The sequence below is a fragment of the Corythoichthys intestinalis genome, chromosome 8, assembly GCF_030265065.1.
Source record: "Corythoichthys intestinalis isolate RoL2023-P3 chromosome 8, ASM3026506v1, whole genome shotgun sequence".
In the NCBI taxonomy this organism is placed as follows: domain Eukaryota; kingdom Metazoa; phylum Chordata; class Actinopteri; order Syngnathiformes; family Syngnathidae; genus Corythoichthys; species Corythoichthys intestinalis.
Genome location: NC_080402.1, coordinates 50,440,024 through 50,458,365, shown reverse-complemented (window position 1 = coordinate 50,458,365; position 18,342 = coordinate 50,440,024). Strand labels below are relative to the sequence as shown.

The 18,342-nt window shown below is 36.4% G+C and overlaps 2 protein-coding genes across 2 annotated transcripts; both read left to right on the top strand.

The window, feature by feature from the left end:
* Positions 1-783: 783 nt before the first annotated feature.
* LOC130920564 (putative nuclease HARBI1) lies at positions 784-4,503 on the top strand. Its single transcript, XM_057843876.1, has one exon. The coding sequence runs from the start codon at positions 819-821 to the stop codon at positions 2,079-2,081; it is 1,263 nt and encodes a 420-aa protein (XP_057699859.1). The 5' UTR covers positions 784-818; the 3' UTR covers positions 2,082-4,503.
* A 1,734-nt stretch (positions 4,504-6,237) lies between these two features.
* On the top strand, positions 6,238-16,187 carry LOC130920434 (CDGSH iron-sulfur domain-containing protein 3, mitochondrial-like). The gene is made up of 3 exons (XM_057843655.1): positions 6,238-7,039; positions 9,397-9,513; positions 13,335-16,187. Exons 1-3 carry the CDS (start codon positions 6,953-6,955, stop codon positions 13,512-13,514), a joined length of 384 nt encoding a protein of 127 aa, XP_057699638.1. The 5' UTR covers positions 6,238-6,952; the 3' UTR covers positions 13,515-16,187.
* The last annotated feature ends 2,155 nt before the right edge of the window (positions 16,188-18,342 follow it).

Sequence of the window (18,342 nt, the reverse complement as noted above, 5' to 3'; positions counted from 1 at the left end):
AAAGCACTGTTTGAAAATAGGTGTAATCGTGCAAAAATTAAATAAATAAATACACAAATAAATAATGAAAACTGTCGTTAAAATGCTCTTATTTCAATATTTATTTATTTCAATATTTATTTCAACATTTATTTATTTCAATCTTTATTTTGATTTTTTTTTTACTATTTATTTATTCCGATTTATATTTATTTATTTCAATTTATATTTATTCATTTTTTATTTATTTACTTCAATTTTATTTCCATTTTTATTTATTTTATTTCCATTTTTATGTATTCCAATATATATTTATTTATTTCTATTTTAATTTATTTCATTATTTATTAATTTCACTTTTTATTTCATTCTTGCACTCTTGCTCTGTGTGGAGGACCAGAGTGCAAAAATTGGATAAATAAATATACAATTAAAAAAATAATTAAAAGTGGCATTAAAATGCTCCCATTTCAATATTTATTTCAAACACTGAAATATTTATTATTAAAATATTATACAATATGTATTTCAAACATTGAAATAAATATTGAAATAGAAGCATTTTAATGACACAATTAATTACTTATTTAATTGTGTATTTATTTTTTAAATTTTTTGCACTCCTGGTCCTCCATAATTTCAAAGTGCACTCTCCATTTACAATATTGCTGTTCGAATTGCTCTGACGCAAAATGGCCGACAAGTGACGACGCTCGTCTCTATTGGCTCACACATCACATTGTACGTCTAACCTTGTACATATTACCTATGGGCCACTTGCAGCGGTCTTCCAGTTCTCGCGTGACTGTGTGATAATTCCGTCAACGTACACAACAACAATGGCGGATCACCGCGTTGCTTTATTGATGCAGAATCTCCTTAACATGTTGGGGCTTCTTCATCAAAATCTTCTGCTGCTCCTATACCACCGTCAGCATCAAGTAGAGTTGCAGAACAATATACGCCGGGTGTTGTTAAGTCTACCGCGAGGAAGAATCAGAAGGGCGAAAAGACGACGAAGGTTTTGGGTGAAACCTGGCAGGACCAGCTGTTGGTGGGACAACTTTATTAGTGGCGCCGTTGAGGAGAATGAATGGAAGGATCATTTTCGCATGTCCCGGGCGTCTGTTTTAGCCCTGAGCGAAGACCTGCGGCCGTATATCGAACGGCAGACCACAGTAATGAGGGAGCCGGTGAGTTCTTTAAAGAGGGTGGCGTTAACGCTTCATTATCTTGTGGACGGAGAATGTCTACAAAAGACTGCTGACGCCTTCGGTGTGGCTCGGGAGTCCGTATCCGTCTTTATGAGGGAGACGTGCAATGCTATCGCCATTCGTCTCGGTCCGAAATACATCAAGCTGCCTTTTACTGAACCCGAGGCTGAGGATCTACTCGTGGGCTTTCACGATGCCCACGGCATGCCACATTGCCTCGGAGCAGTTGACACTACACATATTGAAATCAAGCAGCCTTCTGCCAACGCCAAGGACTACATCAACTGGAAAGGCAAATATACGCTTCATGTACAAGCCGCCTGCGACTACAAGCACAGATTCATGGATGTTGCGATCAAATGGCCTGGGAGTGTGCACAAGGCTCGTGTCTTTGCCAAATCCAGTTTGAACATGTCTTTTAAAAGCGGCAAGATTCCTGCCCTGAAAAAACAGATTGTGGATGACGAGGATGGCATACCAATGTTTCTTGTTGCTGACCCTGCCTACCCTCTGCTGCCTTACCTGCTGAAGGAATATTCAAACGGTGGCGCCACACCTGAGGAACAGCACTTTGGCCGCTGTTTGTGTAGGGCACATCAAGTGATTGAATGTGCTTTTGCCCGCCTCAAGGCCAGATTTGCTGCTCTTAAAAATAAGCCGATGAACTTAAACTTGAATGACCTGCCTTGGGTCATTTACTCCTGCTTTGTCCTTCACAATTTTTGTGAAGCCAGGAATGAGACTATGGATGAGTACTGCGTTTCAGGAACAAAACAAGGTGAAGACGACTCACAGCCTCCCGTACAGGACAATGAACATTTCATGGAAAGCCATGAGGGGGAAGGAGACAGAGTAAGAAGAGTGGTTATGAAGTACCTTCACGCTTAATGACACTTTTTTTTTTATTTTTTTTTTTTAATTAAGATCCATTGTACTGTATTTTTATCATGTGTGGAACTTTGTTATCGTCACTTGTGAATATCTGTTCCTGATTTTTGGAAACTAGCGTGTTGTTGAGTAATAATGCAGATACCATGGACATTTTTCACGAGTTGAAAATTTTTAAAAAATCAAGGGTCTGTAGTCACTTCTAGACTTTGTATATATATATATATATATATATATATATATATATAAAGAAATAGTAAAGTGTGCTTGAAAATTTCTGAATAGACAAATAGTTACCTCAAGGATCAAGAAAGTCTTTTTGAATGTTTTATTCACTGTGAACCCGTGAAGTCAGAACATGGACGTTTTCAGCGATTAATACACTGAAAAAGTAACCATAGAAATTTAGTAAGTTATGTAACATACACAAAACAAGTTTAGAACAAATTAACTTGCATTTTATAATAATCTGCTTTCACAATACTGTGGTGTAGACTTCATAATTTATTGACAGGACACGGGGCACCGGGCCAATAAATAGGGGGCCTGCATTGTTAGTGAGGCCGTCAAAGCTGACCGAGTGGAATCACAGACAAAGAGCTTTTTACGTTGAAAATTCTTGTGAATAAACGCTTAAATCCCTGAATTCTTTATAGATATGGACGTAAAAGAGTCTAAGCAAAAAAACATCCAGGTAGGATTTATTTTACGTAAATATTGCAAACTATGAGGCTAGTCTGTAAGAAAATGATCAGCCGCCATATGTAAACAGAGCTTTTTACGTTGAAAAGTCTTGTGAATAAATGCTTAAATTCCAGTGCAGTTAACATTTATTTTACGTAACTATGTCTAAGAATTGTGCTAGTCTTTTAGCTTTTTGTTGTGATAAGGGAGCTGCTACAATGGCTTTTTCCGTTGAAAATTCTTGTGAATAAATGCTTAAATCCCTGAATTCCTTATAGATATGGACATAAAAGAGTCTTGATTCTTGGTTAATAGCAAAAAAAAAAACGTGCAGGTAACATTTATTTTACGTAAATATTGTAAACTATGAGGCTAGTCTGTAAGGAAATTAGCAGCCCCCATATGTAAACAAAGAGCTTTTTCCGTTGAAAATTCTTGTGAATAAATGCTTAAATCCCTGAATTCTTTATAGATATGGACGTAAAACAGTCGATTCTTGGTTAAAAGCAAAAAAACGTGCAGGTAGGATTTATTTTACTTAAATATGTCGAAGTGCTATGCTGTCTTTTACTCAATGAGGCGTCCATATGTAAACAGAGTTTTTCCGCTAAAAATTCATGTGAATAAATGCTTTAATCCCTGAATTATTTATAGACATGGACGTAAAACAGTCTCAATTCTTGGTTAAAAGACAAAAAAAAAATTGCAGTTAGCATTTATGTTACGTAACTATGTCTAAGAATTGTGCTAGTATCTTAGCTCATTGTTGTGATAAGGGGGCTGCTACAATGGCTTTTTCCGTTGAAAATTCTTGTGAACAAATGCTTAAATCCCTGAATTCTTTATAGATATGGATGTAAAACAGTCTCGGTTCTTGGTTAAGAGAGCAGAGAACCGGGCAGTTAGCATTTATTTTACGTTAATGTTGCGAACTATGAGGCTAGTCTGTAAGGAAATTCGCAGCCGACATATGTAAACAAAGAGCTTTTTCTGTTTAAAATTCTAGTGAATAAATGCTTAAATCCCTGAATTCTTTATAGATATGAACGTAAAAGAGTCTCGCTTCTTGATTAAAAGCGGGGAAAAAAGAAAAAAAACTGGGATGTTTGCATGTACTTTACGTAAATATGTCGAAGAATGATGCTAATCCGTAGCGGTTAATTTCTCCCATTGATTTTTTTTCACGTTTCAAAATGCATGCATGGTACGAAAGATATTCACTGCATGTGTTGACTCTGTGACTGAAGCAGTCTGTAGGGTGGCCCCCAACTTAAAGGTATTGCACAGTGAAGGTGGAATCTGACCCGTCAATCATTATGAAGTCTATGACTCTGGTCATAAACCGGTACAGTTTTTAATAGATGACAAAACCTAATGAAGTACACTACACTCTAGTGTGAAAATACCACTAGTGAAATTTACTGCATTAATGCCAGCCTCCAGGTAGAAAGAAAGAGTAAGGCTCACATACAATAAGTAAGTAAGGTAAGTAATAAGTAAGGCCCCTCATTTATATCGTAGTCTGTAAATTTAGTTACAACCAAAATCTCACCCTTTGCATTTTGAAGCATTCTTGTAGTAGATTAATTAATTGGTCTAAATCAGTTTTGGCAAGGTAACAAACCAAAATAAAGTCCATGTCTGCTATGTTATACCTTTTTTTTTTTTTTTTTTTTTTGCTACACTGCAAATTTATAACGTCTTCATCGGATAATTTTTCTTAAATTTAGCCAAATAATTTTCTACATGTTGTTTTGAGTGTTCAGATTCACCTAATAAAACCTTTTTTTTTTTTTTTTTTTTTTAAAACATAAAAAATATGAATAAGATGAATTTGGTAAAGATTGTTCTCAAAAGAACAAGTTAAATATTCAGAAGAAATGTTTGAGGGGGAAAAAACGTTAGGTTTATTTATTTATTTATTAAATTTTGTTATTCATTATCATAATGCATAAACGAAAAAGGTAACTCTTTCGAGAATATTGTATGTTTTTTTTTTTTTTTCGGGGGGACATTTCAAGTCTAGAACAGCAGATTGGACGCAAAACTTGAATTGGGAAAAGTCTGTTTTTGTTTTTTGTTTTTTTTTTTTTAGATCTACATTACTCAGGACTCAGTGACACCCGTGTCCATCCTTTTTTAATTTTACAACCACACAAACAGTACAACATAAGTGACAAGGTACATTGTTAAACAACTTTAACAGACAAGCCTAAGGAATAATGAATCAAACATCAGAAATTACAATCACAAACAACTAAGTAAAATAAAAATAAGTAGAAAGAGAAAGAGGAAAATTTATAATAAAAAAAAATAATAATAATAATAAAAATAGTAAAAGAAGAATTTTAGGGTCTAGTATCAGCCAATTCAAGCTCTTCAACAATCCTACACAGTTTCAAAGCATTTTTCCCCTTCATATATTTCAAAGATGAATGAATGAATGAAAAATAATGAAATAATTCTTTGTGGGAAAATATTAAAATTTGGAATAGATTTGAAATATTTATTCTTATGTCTGAAAAATCCACCAAGAATTATAATTGTGTTGATGGCTAGAGCGTGCGATGACTCTAATACAGACATACCACATAAAACATTTTCTTTTGTGAAACCAGATAGCTTAGCCAATTTAGGAAATAACCAGTCATACAAATCTTCCCAGAAATAATAACAAATTTATAATAAAATAAATAAATGGTCAGTCGCAAGGGCATAGGTTTGGTCTCAATATTTGTAGGGACGATATAACAGCATAACCTGCATGTACACTTTTTGCTGGGGATGGGACATGTATAAGATCAAACATATTTGGTAAACAGGGGCCACGGCTACTCACCAATATGAAACCAAATTAATTGATAGGCTAAATGATTAATGCAAAAATAAATCTGTATTGACCTATGCTAACTTTCACACTGCAAATTTATAACGTCTTAATCTGAAATTTTTTTGTTAAATCTAATCAAATATTTTCTCCCATCTTGTTTTGAGTGTTCAAGGCTAGTTAACAGATTAATGCATCATTCTTCCGCTTACTTTAAGTAAATAGCATATTCGTTTTGAGCCCCTACATCTAACAGTTGGTAATTTTTTCACCTAAATCAAGAAAAAAATGCTTTCAAATCGTGTTTTGAACAATATTCTTGCATTAATAACATTTCTGACAGACAAGTTTTTCTTTTAAGATTAAATATACAAACTTTTTGCTTAAAATAAGTCAGTTAATCTTATTTTTAGCCAGCTATTTTTCTTATGTCAAGAAATCTAAGTGAGTAAAATTGACTTGAAGCACTGTAGCAGATGCAAAATTAGTGGTGTGTTCCCCACCTCCACAATATTGACGTCTTTTTACATTACATTCCACATTCTAATATCCCTCGTCTTCGAAGGAGGCGGGGGAGGCGGCATGTTGTATTTCTGTTGGGCTGTGAATGTGTGGGTGGGGGGGTTTGAAGTCATGAGCCAATCAAACGTGCGTGAGGGGACAAAAATGGACTGGCACATTCAGCGAGTAAAAAGGGGTCGATGTAAGTCTGAACATAATGAAAGTACTGTAATTCACTTAATAATTGTCGGATCAATTCTATCCTCACAACATATAGGAAGACAATCTAAATGACCTATATAACTAAAGTCATACTGCAAATAAGGTTGCTTGAAAGTTGGTGGGGATAATTTCAGCATCCTGAAAAGTTGGTAGTGTTATGTCCCCACCGTCCCAATGCAAACCTACGCCCTTGGTCAGTCTTTTTAATGTATTCTTCACAAAAAGTAGTTGTCGTGGTTCAAATGAAAACGGAGTGTGTGACCTGAGATTGTTTTTCCTGCTACTTCCACTGTCCGCACAACAACATCAACCAATTAAATCAGTGGGCGTTCCACCACTTGCAATGTTTCGCGCTCTCATTACGTTCTTGACCTGTCATTCAAACTATCAGCCTTCTGATTGGCTCTATGTTCGACGCTCGATTTGTACGTTTCAAGAGCGACCCATTCGTTGCACCGGGTTAATGTTGAAAGGTGACACGAGTCTACGACAGTTAGATAATTGGAATCGTATTTTGCCTTAGTAAATATATAAGCAACCTTTTTCATTTGCTGTTAAATCATGATAACGGCGTGTCATGTTGCGTTGAGGAGTCTAGGTTTTGACTGACAGTGTCTACTTGTTAAAACAAGCTAAAATGAACACTCTGGTGGCCAAATTAAATCACAGATGGACTACTTCACTTTTGAAACAATCTCGGGAAACAACAACCATGGCTTTCAAGGTAAATTAAATTGCGTATTCCGTCTTGCGTTTTCTTGACTGACTTGGAAATAAACTGAACAATGCATGACCATTACTTATTTTGTTGGATTCTGACGTGAATTGTAGTCTTTTATGTGTTGTTTACAAATCCCTTGTTTACAAATCTGTAATGGTTGCATGGTACGAATGTTCATCACCCTCAGCACGGCTACTGTAGTCAGGGAACGATCCGTTGAGCAAGTGTCATGATTAGTGAAGAATTTACACAGTTTACTGCAATCATATAGCCCTGTAAAACCCAATAGGCATTACATTTAATGTACAACTACAGTGCTGGCCAAAGGTATTGACACACCTGCAATTCTGTCAGACAATGCTCAATTTCCCCCAGAAAATGATTGCAATTACAAATGCTTTGGTAGTAATGTCTTCATTTATTTTGCTTGCTATGAAAAAACACAAGAGAATGGGGGAAAAATATGAAATCAGTATCATTTTAGACAAAACTCTTATTGGCACCCTTTGAAAAATCATGTGATGCTTCTCTAATTTGTGTGATTAACATCACCTGTTACTTACTTGTGGCACATAACAGGTGGTGGCAATGACTAAATCACACTTGCAGCCAGTTAAAATGGATTCAAGGTGACTCAACCTCTGTCCTGTGTCCTTGTGTGTACCACATTGAGCATTGAGAAAAGAAAGAAGAACTGTCAGAGGACTTGAGAAGCGAAATTGTGAGGAAGCATGGGCAATCTCAAGGCTACAAGTCAGTCTCCAAAGAACTGAATGTTACTGTGTCTACCGTGCTTCGCAGTGTCATCAATAAGTGTAAAGCCCATGGCACTGTGGCTAACCTCCCTGGATATGGAAGGAAAAGAAAAAGTGAAGAGAAATTTTGACGAAAGATTGTGGCTAAAGAACCTCAACTAACATCCAAACAAGTTCAAGCTGTCCTGCAGTCCGAGGATACAACAATGTCAACCCGTACTATCCGTCGGCGTCTGGATGAAAAGGGACTCTATGGTAGGATACCCAGGAAGACCTCACTTTGGATCCAGAGACATAAAAAAGCCAGGCTGGAGTTTGCCCAAACTTACCAGAGAAAGCCAAAAACATTTTGGAAGAATGTTCTCTGGTCAGATGAGGAAAAAGTACAGCTTTTTGGGAAATGGCATAAAAATAGACTTTACAGGGGGAAAAATTAGGCCTTCAAAGTAAAGAACACGGTCCCCACAGTCAAACATGGCGGAGGTTCCCTGATGTTTTTGGGTTGCTCTGCTACCTCTGGCACTGGACTGCTTGACCGTGTGCATGGCATTATGAAGTCTGAAGACTACCAACAAATTTTGCAGCATAATGTAGGGCCCAGTGTGAGAAAGCTGGGTCTCTGTCAGAGGTCATGGGTCTTCCAGCAGGACAGTGACCCAAAACACACTTCAAAAAGCACTAGAAAATGGTTTGAGAGAAAGCAATGAAGACTTCTAAAGTGGCCAGCAATGAGTCCAGACCTGAAACCGAGAGATCACCTGTGGAGAGATCTGAAAATGGCAGTTTGGCAAAGGCACCCTTCAAATCTCAGGGACCTGGAGCAGTTAGCCAAAGAAGAATGGTCTAAAATTCTAGCAGAGCATTGTAAGAATCTCATTGATGGATACCGGAAGCGGGTGTTCGCAGTTATTTTCTCTATAGGTTGTGCTACCAAGTATTAGGCTGAGGGTGCCAATACTTTTGTCCGGCCTATTTTGGAGTTTTGTGTAAAATGTTTGTTGTGTTTTGTTTTTTTTTAATTCTCTTTTGTGTTTTCTCATTGCAAGCAAAATAAATCAAGATATTACTACCAAAGCATGTGTAATTGCAATCACTTTCTGGGAGAAATTGAGCATTATCTGACAGAATTGCAGGGGCGCCAGTACTTTTGGCCAGCTCTGTATAATACAGCAATCTGCTGGGACTGTCAGGAATTAATTTCCCCTCTTAATTGTCATTAGTAGTTGACCTATGCTTGAAATGAACTAAATAAATTCCCAATTTTAAATTCTCTTGTTGCTTTTCTCTTGACTGCACTGCTTCAAATATTTGTGTATGGTGGATTTTTTTAACCAGCCTGCTCAGATCTCATCCGGTTTGGGCTTTCATGTCACCATTGCGGTAAAAATCAAAAATGATTTATATAATTTAAAACTGTACAATCAATTGACTGATTGTTTAACCAATATCAGGACTATATACTAATTTATGAGGCTTTTTTTTCATCCAAAGTAAGATGGGATAGTCTCCCACTCACCTTATAATAAGAAAGATGGGAAATTGATAAATGGGTTCTGTAAAATTGTTAAAAAAAAGATTTTTAATGGTTTTTACAATTGTCATCAGGTCCAGCTCTCCACAATTCCCCCTAAACCTGTCATCCCCTCCAAGAAGCCTTTCAAAGTGGACCTTATTGGTGGAAAGCGTTACGCTTGGTGCACATGCGGGCACAGCAAGAAACAGGTAAAAACTAAATATACACAGTAATTCTAATACAACTGCGTAGTACATTCAAAATTGCATAATTGATAAGTTGAAAATGTACATGTTAGTCATATTTTTGTTATTTCACTTATGCTGTTATGGGTCATAGGGAAGGCAACGTAAAGAGTTTAACTCTTTGCAAAGATACAAAGGCTGAGTTTCGTGTCCAACAGAGAGATTAATGGTCTTATAAACGAGATTCAATGTGAAGGAAAATATAAATGCTTTGCTCATATTGTTTATTGCTTAAAATATTTAGCCCTTCTGTAGTGATTAGTAATTTTCAATACCAGTGGTGGAATCGTCACTACTTTTTACAGCATGTATTTGTACTTTTTACTCCATAATTTTCCAAACTGTGGCCTGCGTTACACGTTAGGTTTTTTTTCTTTCTTTTTTTCCCATTTTCAATTGATGGTTTCGTTTTCATGCCTCTGGCGCAATCTGTAAGCCTCGTGCAACTATACTGTCATTGACCACCAGAGGCAGCAACACGATTACAAACAAGATTAGGCAGGTGAACAAGATATTGACCAGTAAAAACCAACAGTGAGACCAGCATGCTTTCAGATGGGTGCTGCACACTATCGTACAGGAGGTTCTGTTTACAGTCAATCTTATTCCTTGTTTTCGCTGTTCTGCACAGTTTTAAATAAAACTTTTGGCATAGACCAAATACTTATTTTCCACCATGATTTGCAAATAAATTATTTAAAAATCAAACACTGTGATTTTCTGGTGTTTTTTCCACATTCTGTCTGTCATGGTTGAGGTAAACCCATGTGGACAATTACAGGCCTCTCTAATGTTTTCAAGTGGGAGAACTTGCACAATTAGTGGTTGACTAAATACTAATTTGCCCCACTGTATGTCCCTAACGTCATGACAATGACAAGCATTACTCAATTTGGACATTTAGGGATGTAGGTAGATCCCATGCGGTGTATTCACTTTTGTTGCCAAGGGTTTAGATATTAATGGCTATATTTTGAGGGGGAAATAAATAAATAAATAAATATCTAAATCTATTATATAAGCTGCACACAGACTACTTTTCATCGTGTCATTTTGTCAGTGTTGTCCCATGAAAAGATATACTTAAATATCTGCAGAGGCGGGGGTGTACTCACTTTTGCGATAAACTGTATGTATTTTTTATAATATTTATGTATATTACATTTTTGCATCGGGAGAAAATACTTTTACTTTTATCTTGTAAATTTTAAAGCAAGTACTTTTGTACTTTTGCTTGATTTATTTTTTTCTTAGATACTTGTACTTTTACTTATGTATTTTTTTTTTTTTTTTGCACCTGTATCTGTACTTTTACTTAAAGTGCTGGGCAAAAGTATTGGCACCTCTGCAATTCTGTCCGATAATGCTCAATTTCCCCCAGGCAATGATTTGAATTACAAATGCTTTGGTAGTAATATCTTCATTTATTTTTCTTGCAACGAAAAAACACAAAAAAGAATGGGGGGAAAAAAATGGAATCATGATCATTTTACACCCCAAAAACGGGCCGGACAAAAGTGTTGGCACCCTTTAAAAAAATCATGTGATGCTTCTCTAATTTGTGTCATTAACAGCACCTGTTACTTATCTGTGGCACACAACAAGTGGTGGCAATAACTAAATAATGCTTGCAGCCAGTTAAAATGGATTAAAGTTGATTCAACCTGTGTCCTTGTGTGTACCACATTGAGCATGGAGAAAAGAAAGAATACCAAATAACTGTCTAAGGACTTGAGAAGCAAAATTGTGAGGAATCTCAAAGCTACAAGTCCATCTCCAAAGCCCTGAATGTTCCTGTGTCTACCATGCGCAGTGTCATCAACAGTGTTAGCACGGATTACTTAAAAAAGTAATTTAATTACTGATTACTGATTACACCTCAAAAAAGTAATCTAGTTACTTTACTGATTACTTTATTATCAAAGTAACTAAGTTACTTTAAAAGTAACTTATCAGTTACTTTTTACCAATTTTTCTCCTTTTGCTGCCTCAACATAAAAATAACAGAAAAATTTCATCACGTGTAATTGAGTTTTTCACATAAGGCTTGATCTTTGAGTTAGCGAGGTTTAACTAGTCGATGGAGTTGATTTCAACCACCATTGACTCGCCCTAGCTTAGCCATCCCGGAGCCTTGAAACTAACAAATAACTGACAAACTGCACGAAATTTGTTTAAATAAAGTCCAACGACTAATTAAATCCCCGCTAACTCCAAGATGAAGCCCAATGTAAAAAATTCTGAACTTCCCCTTTGAAATAAAGACCTAGCCATTAAAATGTTGTCTATAAAAGTTGTAAAGCAATGGTCAAAATCATTTTTCGAACAGATCATGTGACTAACACCTTGAGACTATCCTTTGCTTTGCTTAGCCAAAACTACACCAGAGGAGGCAAGATGGATATTTAGAATTTCTTTAAACCTAAGCTTTCAAACGCTACCAACAACAACTTCAACAGCTGATTGAACTCGAACAGTATCAAGATGTGTGTATTTGATGATGATGTATTTGAATGGGAAAACCCATTGGCAGTGTATCAAATACTTGGCCAAAAGTTTGGAGACACCTCAAAGGTGGATACTTTGTAGAATGTAGAATACAAAACCTGTTTTCAGTTATTTCACTTTTTTTGCCATTCCACATGTTCGTTCATAGTTTTGATGTCTTCAGTGAGAATTTACAATAGCAGTGAAAATATATAAAACTCAAAAATTATGAAGTGTGTCCAAACTTTTGACTTTCGTTTCAGTCTTCAACATGCTTCTCCCCGCAGTCCCACAAATGTAAAACTCCGCCTACGATTATAAACTCTAACTATAAAATGTAAATAATTACACATATTCTAAAGGCTAGTTGCTGGCTGTCTCGTTACCTGTCGTCTTGTTTTGAGTTTTTTTCGCGACGCGTTGTGCTGTAATTCCAGGTGCTTCCTTGTTGAATTGGATGTCGAGTATATAGCTGTCGACAGTTCATCTGAGCCAGCGCAGAGTTTGCAACGCACGGAGATATTTTTGTCTTCTTTACTGGAAGGATATGTGAAGTAATGGCTGGATCTCCAGTGAGCAATTGCAGCCGTTTGTTGTATCTCTCCGGCTCCTTTACTGTTAGCATCCTGATAGCCAGGCTATGTGGCAGACGGCGCGCATACAGCATGGTACTGCACGTGACCCATTTTTTTCCGATGAGAAAACGTGAGATGTGATGTCACCCCCAAACTCAAATGCGGTATTTTCTATTCAAATGCTCTTCGTACATGACTACAGTATTCTTCATTCTACATACAGTATGAGGCAAAAACAAAATAGTAACGTACAGTTACTGAGGAAACTAACTTTAATCAGATTACTGGCTTGGAAAAACTAACGCGTTAGATTGCTCGTTACTGAAACAACGAGCATTATTATTTCATTATTTCTTCAATTCTCTTCTTTACTTTTTTACTTAGTAACGCGTTACTGACAACACTGGTCATCAAAAAGGGTAAAGCCCATGGCACTGTGGTTAACCTCCCTAGATGTGGACGGAAAAGAAAAATTGACGAGAGATTTCAACAAAAGATTGAAGATCTCTTCTCTTTGTATTTTTTCATTGCAAGCACAATAAATGAAGATATTACTACCAAAGCATTTGTAATTGCAATCATTTTCTGGGAGAGATTGAGCATTGTCTGACAGAATTGCAGGGGTGCCAAGACTTTTGGCCAGCGCTGTAAGTGTCAGTTAAATTGTGCTGTACAAAAAATAAACTGAGTATTTTCTGTGATTTTTTTTTTTTTTTTTTTCAGCCGTTCTGTGATGGAGCACACAAGAACAAAGCCCAGGGTCTTTCACCATTACGTTTCGTCCCAGAGAAAGACGCAACAGTTTGGCTGTGTGGTTGCAAATACACTAACAACCCTCCATACTGTGATGGCACACACAAGCAGGACTTCATCACATCTGCCCCACTGCATGAAGACAACTGATAGTGGCAGTGTTTCTTGCTTCCTCAGGGGCTGTTTGGCTGAATTTTCAAGCAAACTTCACTGGAAATTTTGAAGAATATCACCTCTTGCTGTAAAGAAAAAATATACTGTATGCACGGTTGGATATAATTATATAATTACGCTCAGATGCAGAAGTGATTGGACCCTACACTCGTCCATCAGTGGGTCAAAAATTACCAATATTAGAATCAATGTGTTTTTATGGCATTTTGGTGAAATATAATCACTTGTATCATATTCAGTATTATATTTAGAGCCACGCAAGAATTATTTCAGGTTTGAAATACCTATATTTTTCACTTAACATTTTTGAAAAAAAGATCTACCCAGAACAGCAATAGACTGTATCTCCTCTTGTATTATATCATCAGTAATGAAGAGCTCCCATGCATGTTTTTGGTGAGACAGTGGTGCTAAGCCCTTGTGCAAGCCCTGACTGACTTCTAAAGATATTTTGGCTCTGTGGGCGGTAACTTGCTCCAGTAAGAGCCATACCAACACATTCTGTTGGCCATGATTTGGAAACTTTCTTCTTCAGAGGACCCATAAGTGGAATCTTATGAGTCAGATTAATCCTGTTCAGTTGGGTTTCCAGGTGGATGACTGCAACCTTGACAATAGTCCGGGTCCTCATCATCAGAAATTTCGGACTTGAGTCCAACCCAGTTACTGCCTTTCCATCATCCAGCATCTGTAAGGCCATTTCAGCTGCGCATCTAGCAGCCATGACACCTTGGAAAAGGAAAAATAACAGGAATGTTTTCAACAATAGATTAGTATGTACAGTAGCTATATAACTAAATACACACATAGCATATACAGTAATGTTGGCTAACTTCGCAAGTTATGAATTAAGCTAATTTGTTGATAATGAATAAAATTAGTCATTGAAGACACTAGAGAAAGACCAATTATCGGCTGGGCTGATTATCGGTGCCGATATTTGGAAATTTAACGTTTATACTGTAGATATCGGCATTTTTCTTAATCTGACAGGCAGATATGAAAAAAATCAATTTAAAACTGGGTTATGACGGAAAACACAAGGCTGAAAAAGCAGTTTCTGCTCTTGCACCCCTCTTTAAAATAAACTGCTGTATTTTAAGCCAAAAGAACTGTTGTGTTTAATAGAACAATATGTCTCTATGTCAACATGCTGCCATGGCAGATTCATAGCGCATTAAGTCCGAAACTAGTTTTAATTTGTCTGTTTTACCCTGGAAACCCCCATTTACAGATGTCGCGCAACCACTTTTGTTTCAACCTAGCCATAAAAAGAAGGTATGTAATCGTATTTATTATTTGAAATGTATGTCATTTTTTGCTTAGAATCATTGATGTCTAAAATTTAAAAGAAAAAAAAAAAACTGAAAAATTATTCACTCGCATATTTGAATCTTTTCAACAAATTACATCACAATGAAAAAATTAGCGTTTCTAAATAAATCATGGATATCTACCTCATAACCATCGGTTAATTGTGTTTTTTTTTTTTTTCCGTTACTGTCGCATTTTCCCCAATATTTTAGACGATAAATAATCGATCCAAACAAAGAAAAATTGGAGGGAAAAAAAGGGTAAATATATGAAAATGAAAATCTCGACCACTCCGTGATGTCTGCAATTTCTGCATCGCGTCCCTTGTTATATTACCATGTTTCACCCATAAAATCCCCCCAAAATCTGGCTGTAGCCATTCACAGCTGTGTCTTGACACTCGGTGATACATGCTACATGGAGTTTTTGGACCGAAAAGAGGTAAATACGCGATATCTCGTTAAAATCGTCTATACCATGCTCTCGCGTGCTCTCACCTCGAGTTAGGGTTTAGGGGTTTAATTTTTTTTTTTTAATGCCCTCCTGTTCAAAAATTTTCTTCCCCTAGAAAATTGAGATTTTAAGCTTTCCAATGATGTACCACACATGCATGTGGGACAATTTTGAAATTTGGCCAAATTAGGGGTCTCAGAGCGGAACTTCAAGTCACCTGAGTGTTTTCCGCCTAATATATTTGTTATTTATATGATTAGTGTGTCCATTAGTCCAGTTTTTTTTTTTATTTGTGGTTCTATATTTTCAGTGGAAAAAATTCAGAGAGCTATTTATTTAACATTTTATTTAAATTTATAAGATTTTTTCAGAGTCTAGGAAATTCAGGCACTTCTGGAGCTATTATTTTCTATTTATGTGATTCAATAAACATGCTTTAGGCAATCCAATGAAGTTCGGTGTTTGCATTATTCAATTTTTTTACAGGAATTCTTACACTTTTACTGCAAATTAATATTGGCTCCAAAAATGTTTTCTGACCCTTGAACTACTAATAATCGGTATCGGTCTTGAAAAAAACATATCGGTCGATTTTTAAAAGACATCTAAATATAATATGAAGATAATACTTACACATATCAGATCCTGGTGTATAAAATAATCTTCCTGAGGGGTGACTTCTTATCTAGGGCGTAGGTTTGCATAGGGACGTTAGGGACATACCACTACCAAATTTTCAGGATGCTCCAATTGTACCCACCAGCTTTTAAGCAACCTTTTATTTAAATTCATAAGATTTTTTTCAGAGTCTAGGAAATTCAGGCACTTCTGGAGCTATTATTTTCTATTTATGTGATTCAATAAACATGCTATAGGCAATCCAATGAAGTTCAGTGTTTGCATTATTCAATTTTTTTACAGGAATTCTTACACTTTTACTGCAAATTAATATTGGCTCCACATATCAGATCCTGGTGTATAAAATAATCTTCCTGAGGGGTGACTTCTTATCTAGGGCGTAGGTTTGCATATGGACGTTAGGGACATACCACTACCAAATTATCAGGATGCTCCAATTGTACCCACCAGCTTTTAAGCAACCTTTTTGCATTATATAATGAGTTTAATTATATAGGTAATTTAGATTGTCTTTCCATATCTTGTAAGGATAGAATTGACCCTACCATTGTTAAGTGAATTATTTTCAGTAGGTTCACAGACTTACATTTACCCTTTTTCTTTTGCTGAACGTGCAGGTCCATTTTTTCTCCTCAAACACACGTAGCATGATTGGCTGATGACCTGCATCGATTTAAAATGTTTTGATTTATTTTCTACATTATTCATTTCAAACTATTTTTATTTGCAGCATATGCATTTTTTTTGCAGAATCATACATTAATAACAGTCGAGGTAAAAAGTTTTTATTTTTATTTGAGTTTAACTGCGCTTGTGGACAAAAGCAGTAGTGTTCTACCTGAAAGAAGGTCCGATTTTTATTTAATTTTGTTATACCCTGACTAAGAAGTTTTTAAATTATAGAGTATTTATTTATTTAGACAGGCAATGCTTAGTGGTCTTAAGACAAATGTTTATTTTTTGCATTCGTGGATAGTTAAGAGATTATTAACAAGGTTGTATTTATTGTGTATATTAATATAATTTATGTTCAAATATTACAATTTAAATTTGCTAATAAAATCCAGACATTTTTTCTGGAAGTTGGAAGATCTTTCTTTAGTAGTTTTTGAAATGAAGGTTTGAATCGAACGGTTTATCACCTGACCGATACATGTGAAAGTATCAGTCGATAGATTTATTTTGAATTGATCATTTATCCTATCAATTAATTAGGTTCATATTTGTGAGAAATTTAGCCTTGACCCCCGTTCACCCAATCTGTATGGTCTTATTAATGTCCTGTCCACAGCAAAGGGAGCACATGCTGGTAATGCTATTACCGTATATCGTCCCTACCACGGTTGAGACAAAACCTATGCCCTTGCTTCTTATATACAGTTGTGGTCAAAAGTTTACATACACTTGTGAAGAACATAATGTCATGGCTCTCTTGAGTTTCCAGTTATTTCTACAACTCCGATTTTTCTCCGATAGGGTGATTGGAACAGATACTTCTTTGTCACAAAAAACATTCATGAAGTTTGGTTCTTTTATGGCTTTATTATGGGTTAACAGAAAAAGTGATCGAATCTGCTGGGTCAAAAATATACATACATGGATCTGAAAAAGCGAATCATTGACTTGAACAAGTCAGGAAAGTCACTTAGAGCCATTTCAAAGCAGCTGCAGGTCCCAAGAGCAACAGTGCAAACAATTGTTTGTAAGTATAAAGTGCATGGCACTGTTTTGTCACTGCCACGATCAGGAAGAAAACGCAAGCTATCACCTGCTGCTGAGAGAAAATTGGTCAGGAGGGTGAAGATTCAACCAAGAATCACCAAAAAGCAGATCTGCCAAGAATTAGAAGCTGCTGGAACACAGGTGTCAGTGTCCATAGTCAAGCATGTTTTGCATCTCCATCGACTGAGAGGCTACCGTGCAAGAAGGAAGCCCTTTCTCCAAAAGCGGCACTTTAAGGCTCGACTGAAGTTTGCTGCTGATCACATGGACAAAGATAAGACCTTCTGGAGGAAAGTTCTGTGGTCAGACGAAACAAAAATCGAGCTGTTTGGCCACAATGCCCAGCAATATGTTTGGAGGAGAAAAGGTGAGGCCTTTAACCCCAAGTACACCATGCCTACCGTCAAGCACGGTGGTGGTAGTATTATGCTGTGGGGCTGTTTTGCTGCCAATGGAACTGGTGCTTTACAGTGAGTAAATGGGATCATGAAGAAGGAGGATTACCTTCAAATTCTTCAAGATAACCTAACGTCATCACCCCGAAGATTGGGTCTTGGGCGCAGTTGGGTGTTCCAACAGGACAATGACCCCAAACACACATCAAAAGTGGTAATGGAATGGCTAAATCAGGATAGAATTAAGGTTTTCGAATGGCCTTCCCAAAGTCCTGACTTAA

Coding starts and splice junctions, on each gene's coding strand:
- LOC130920564 (XM_057843876.1), top strand. CDS start 819: ATGGCGGATCACCGCGTTGCTTTATTGATGCAGAATCTCCTTAACATG.
- LOC130920434 (XM_057843655.1), top strand. CDS start 6,953: ATGAACACTCTGGTGGCCAAATTAAATCACAGATGGACTACTTCACTT. Junction 7,040..9,396: donor CAACAACCATGGCTTTCAAG/GTAAATTAAATT, acceptor AATTGTCATCAG/GTCCAGCTCTCCACAATTCC. Junction 9,514..13,334: donor GCGGGCACAGCAAGAAACAG/GTAAAAACTAAA, acceptor TTTTTTTTTCAG/CCGTTCTGTGATGGAGCACA.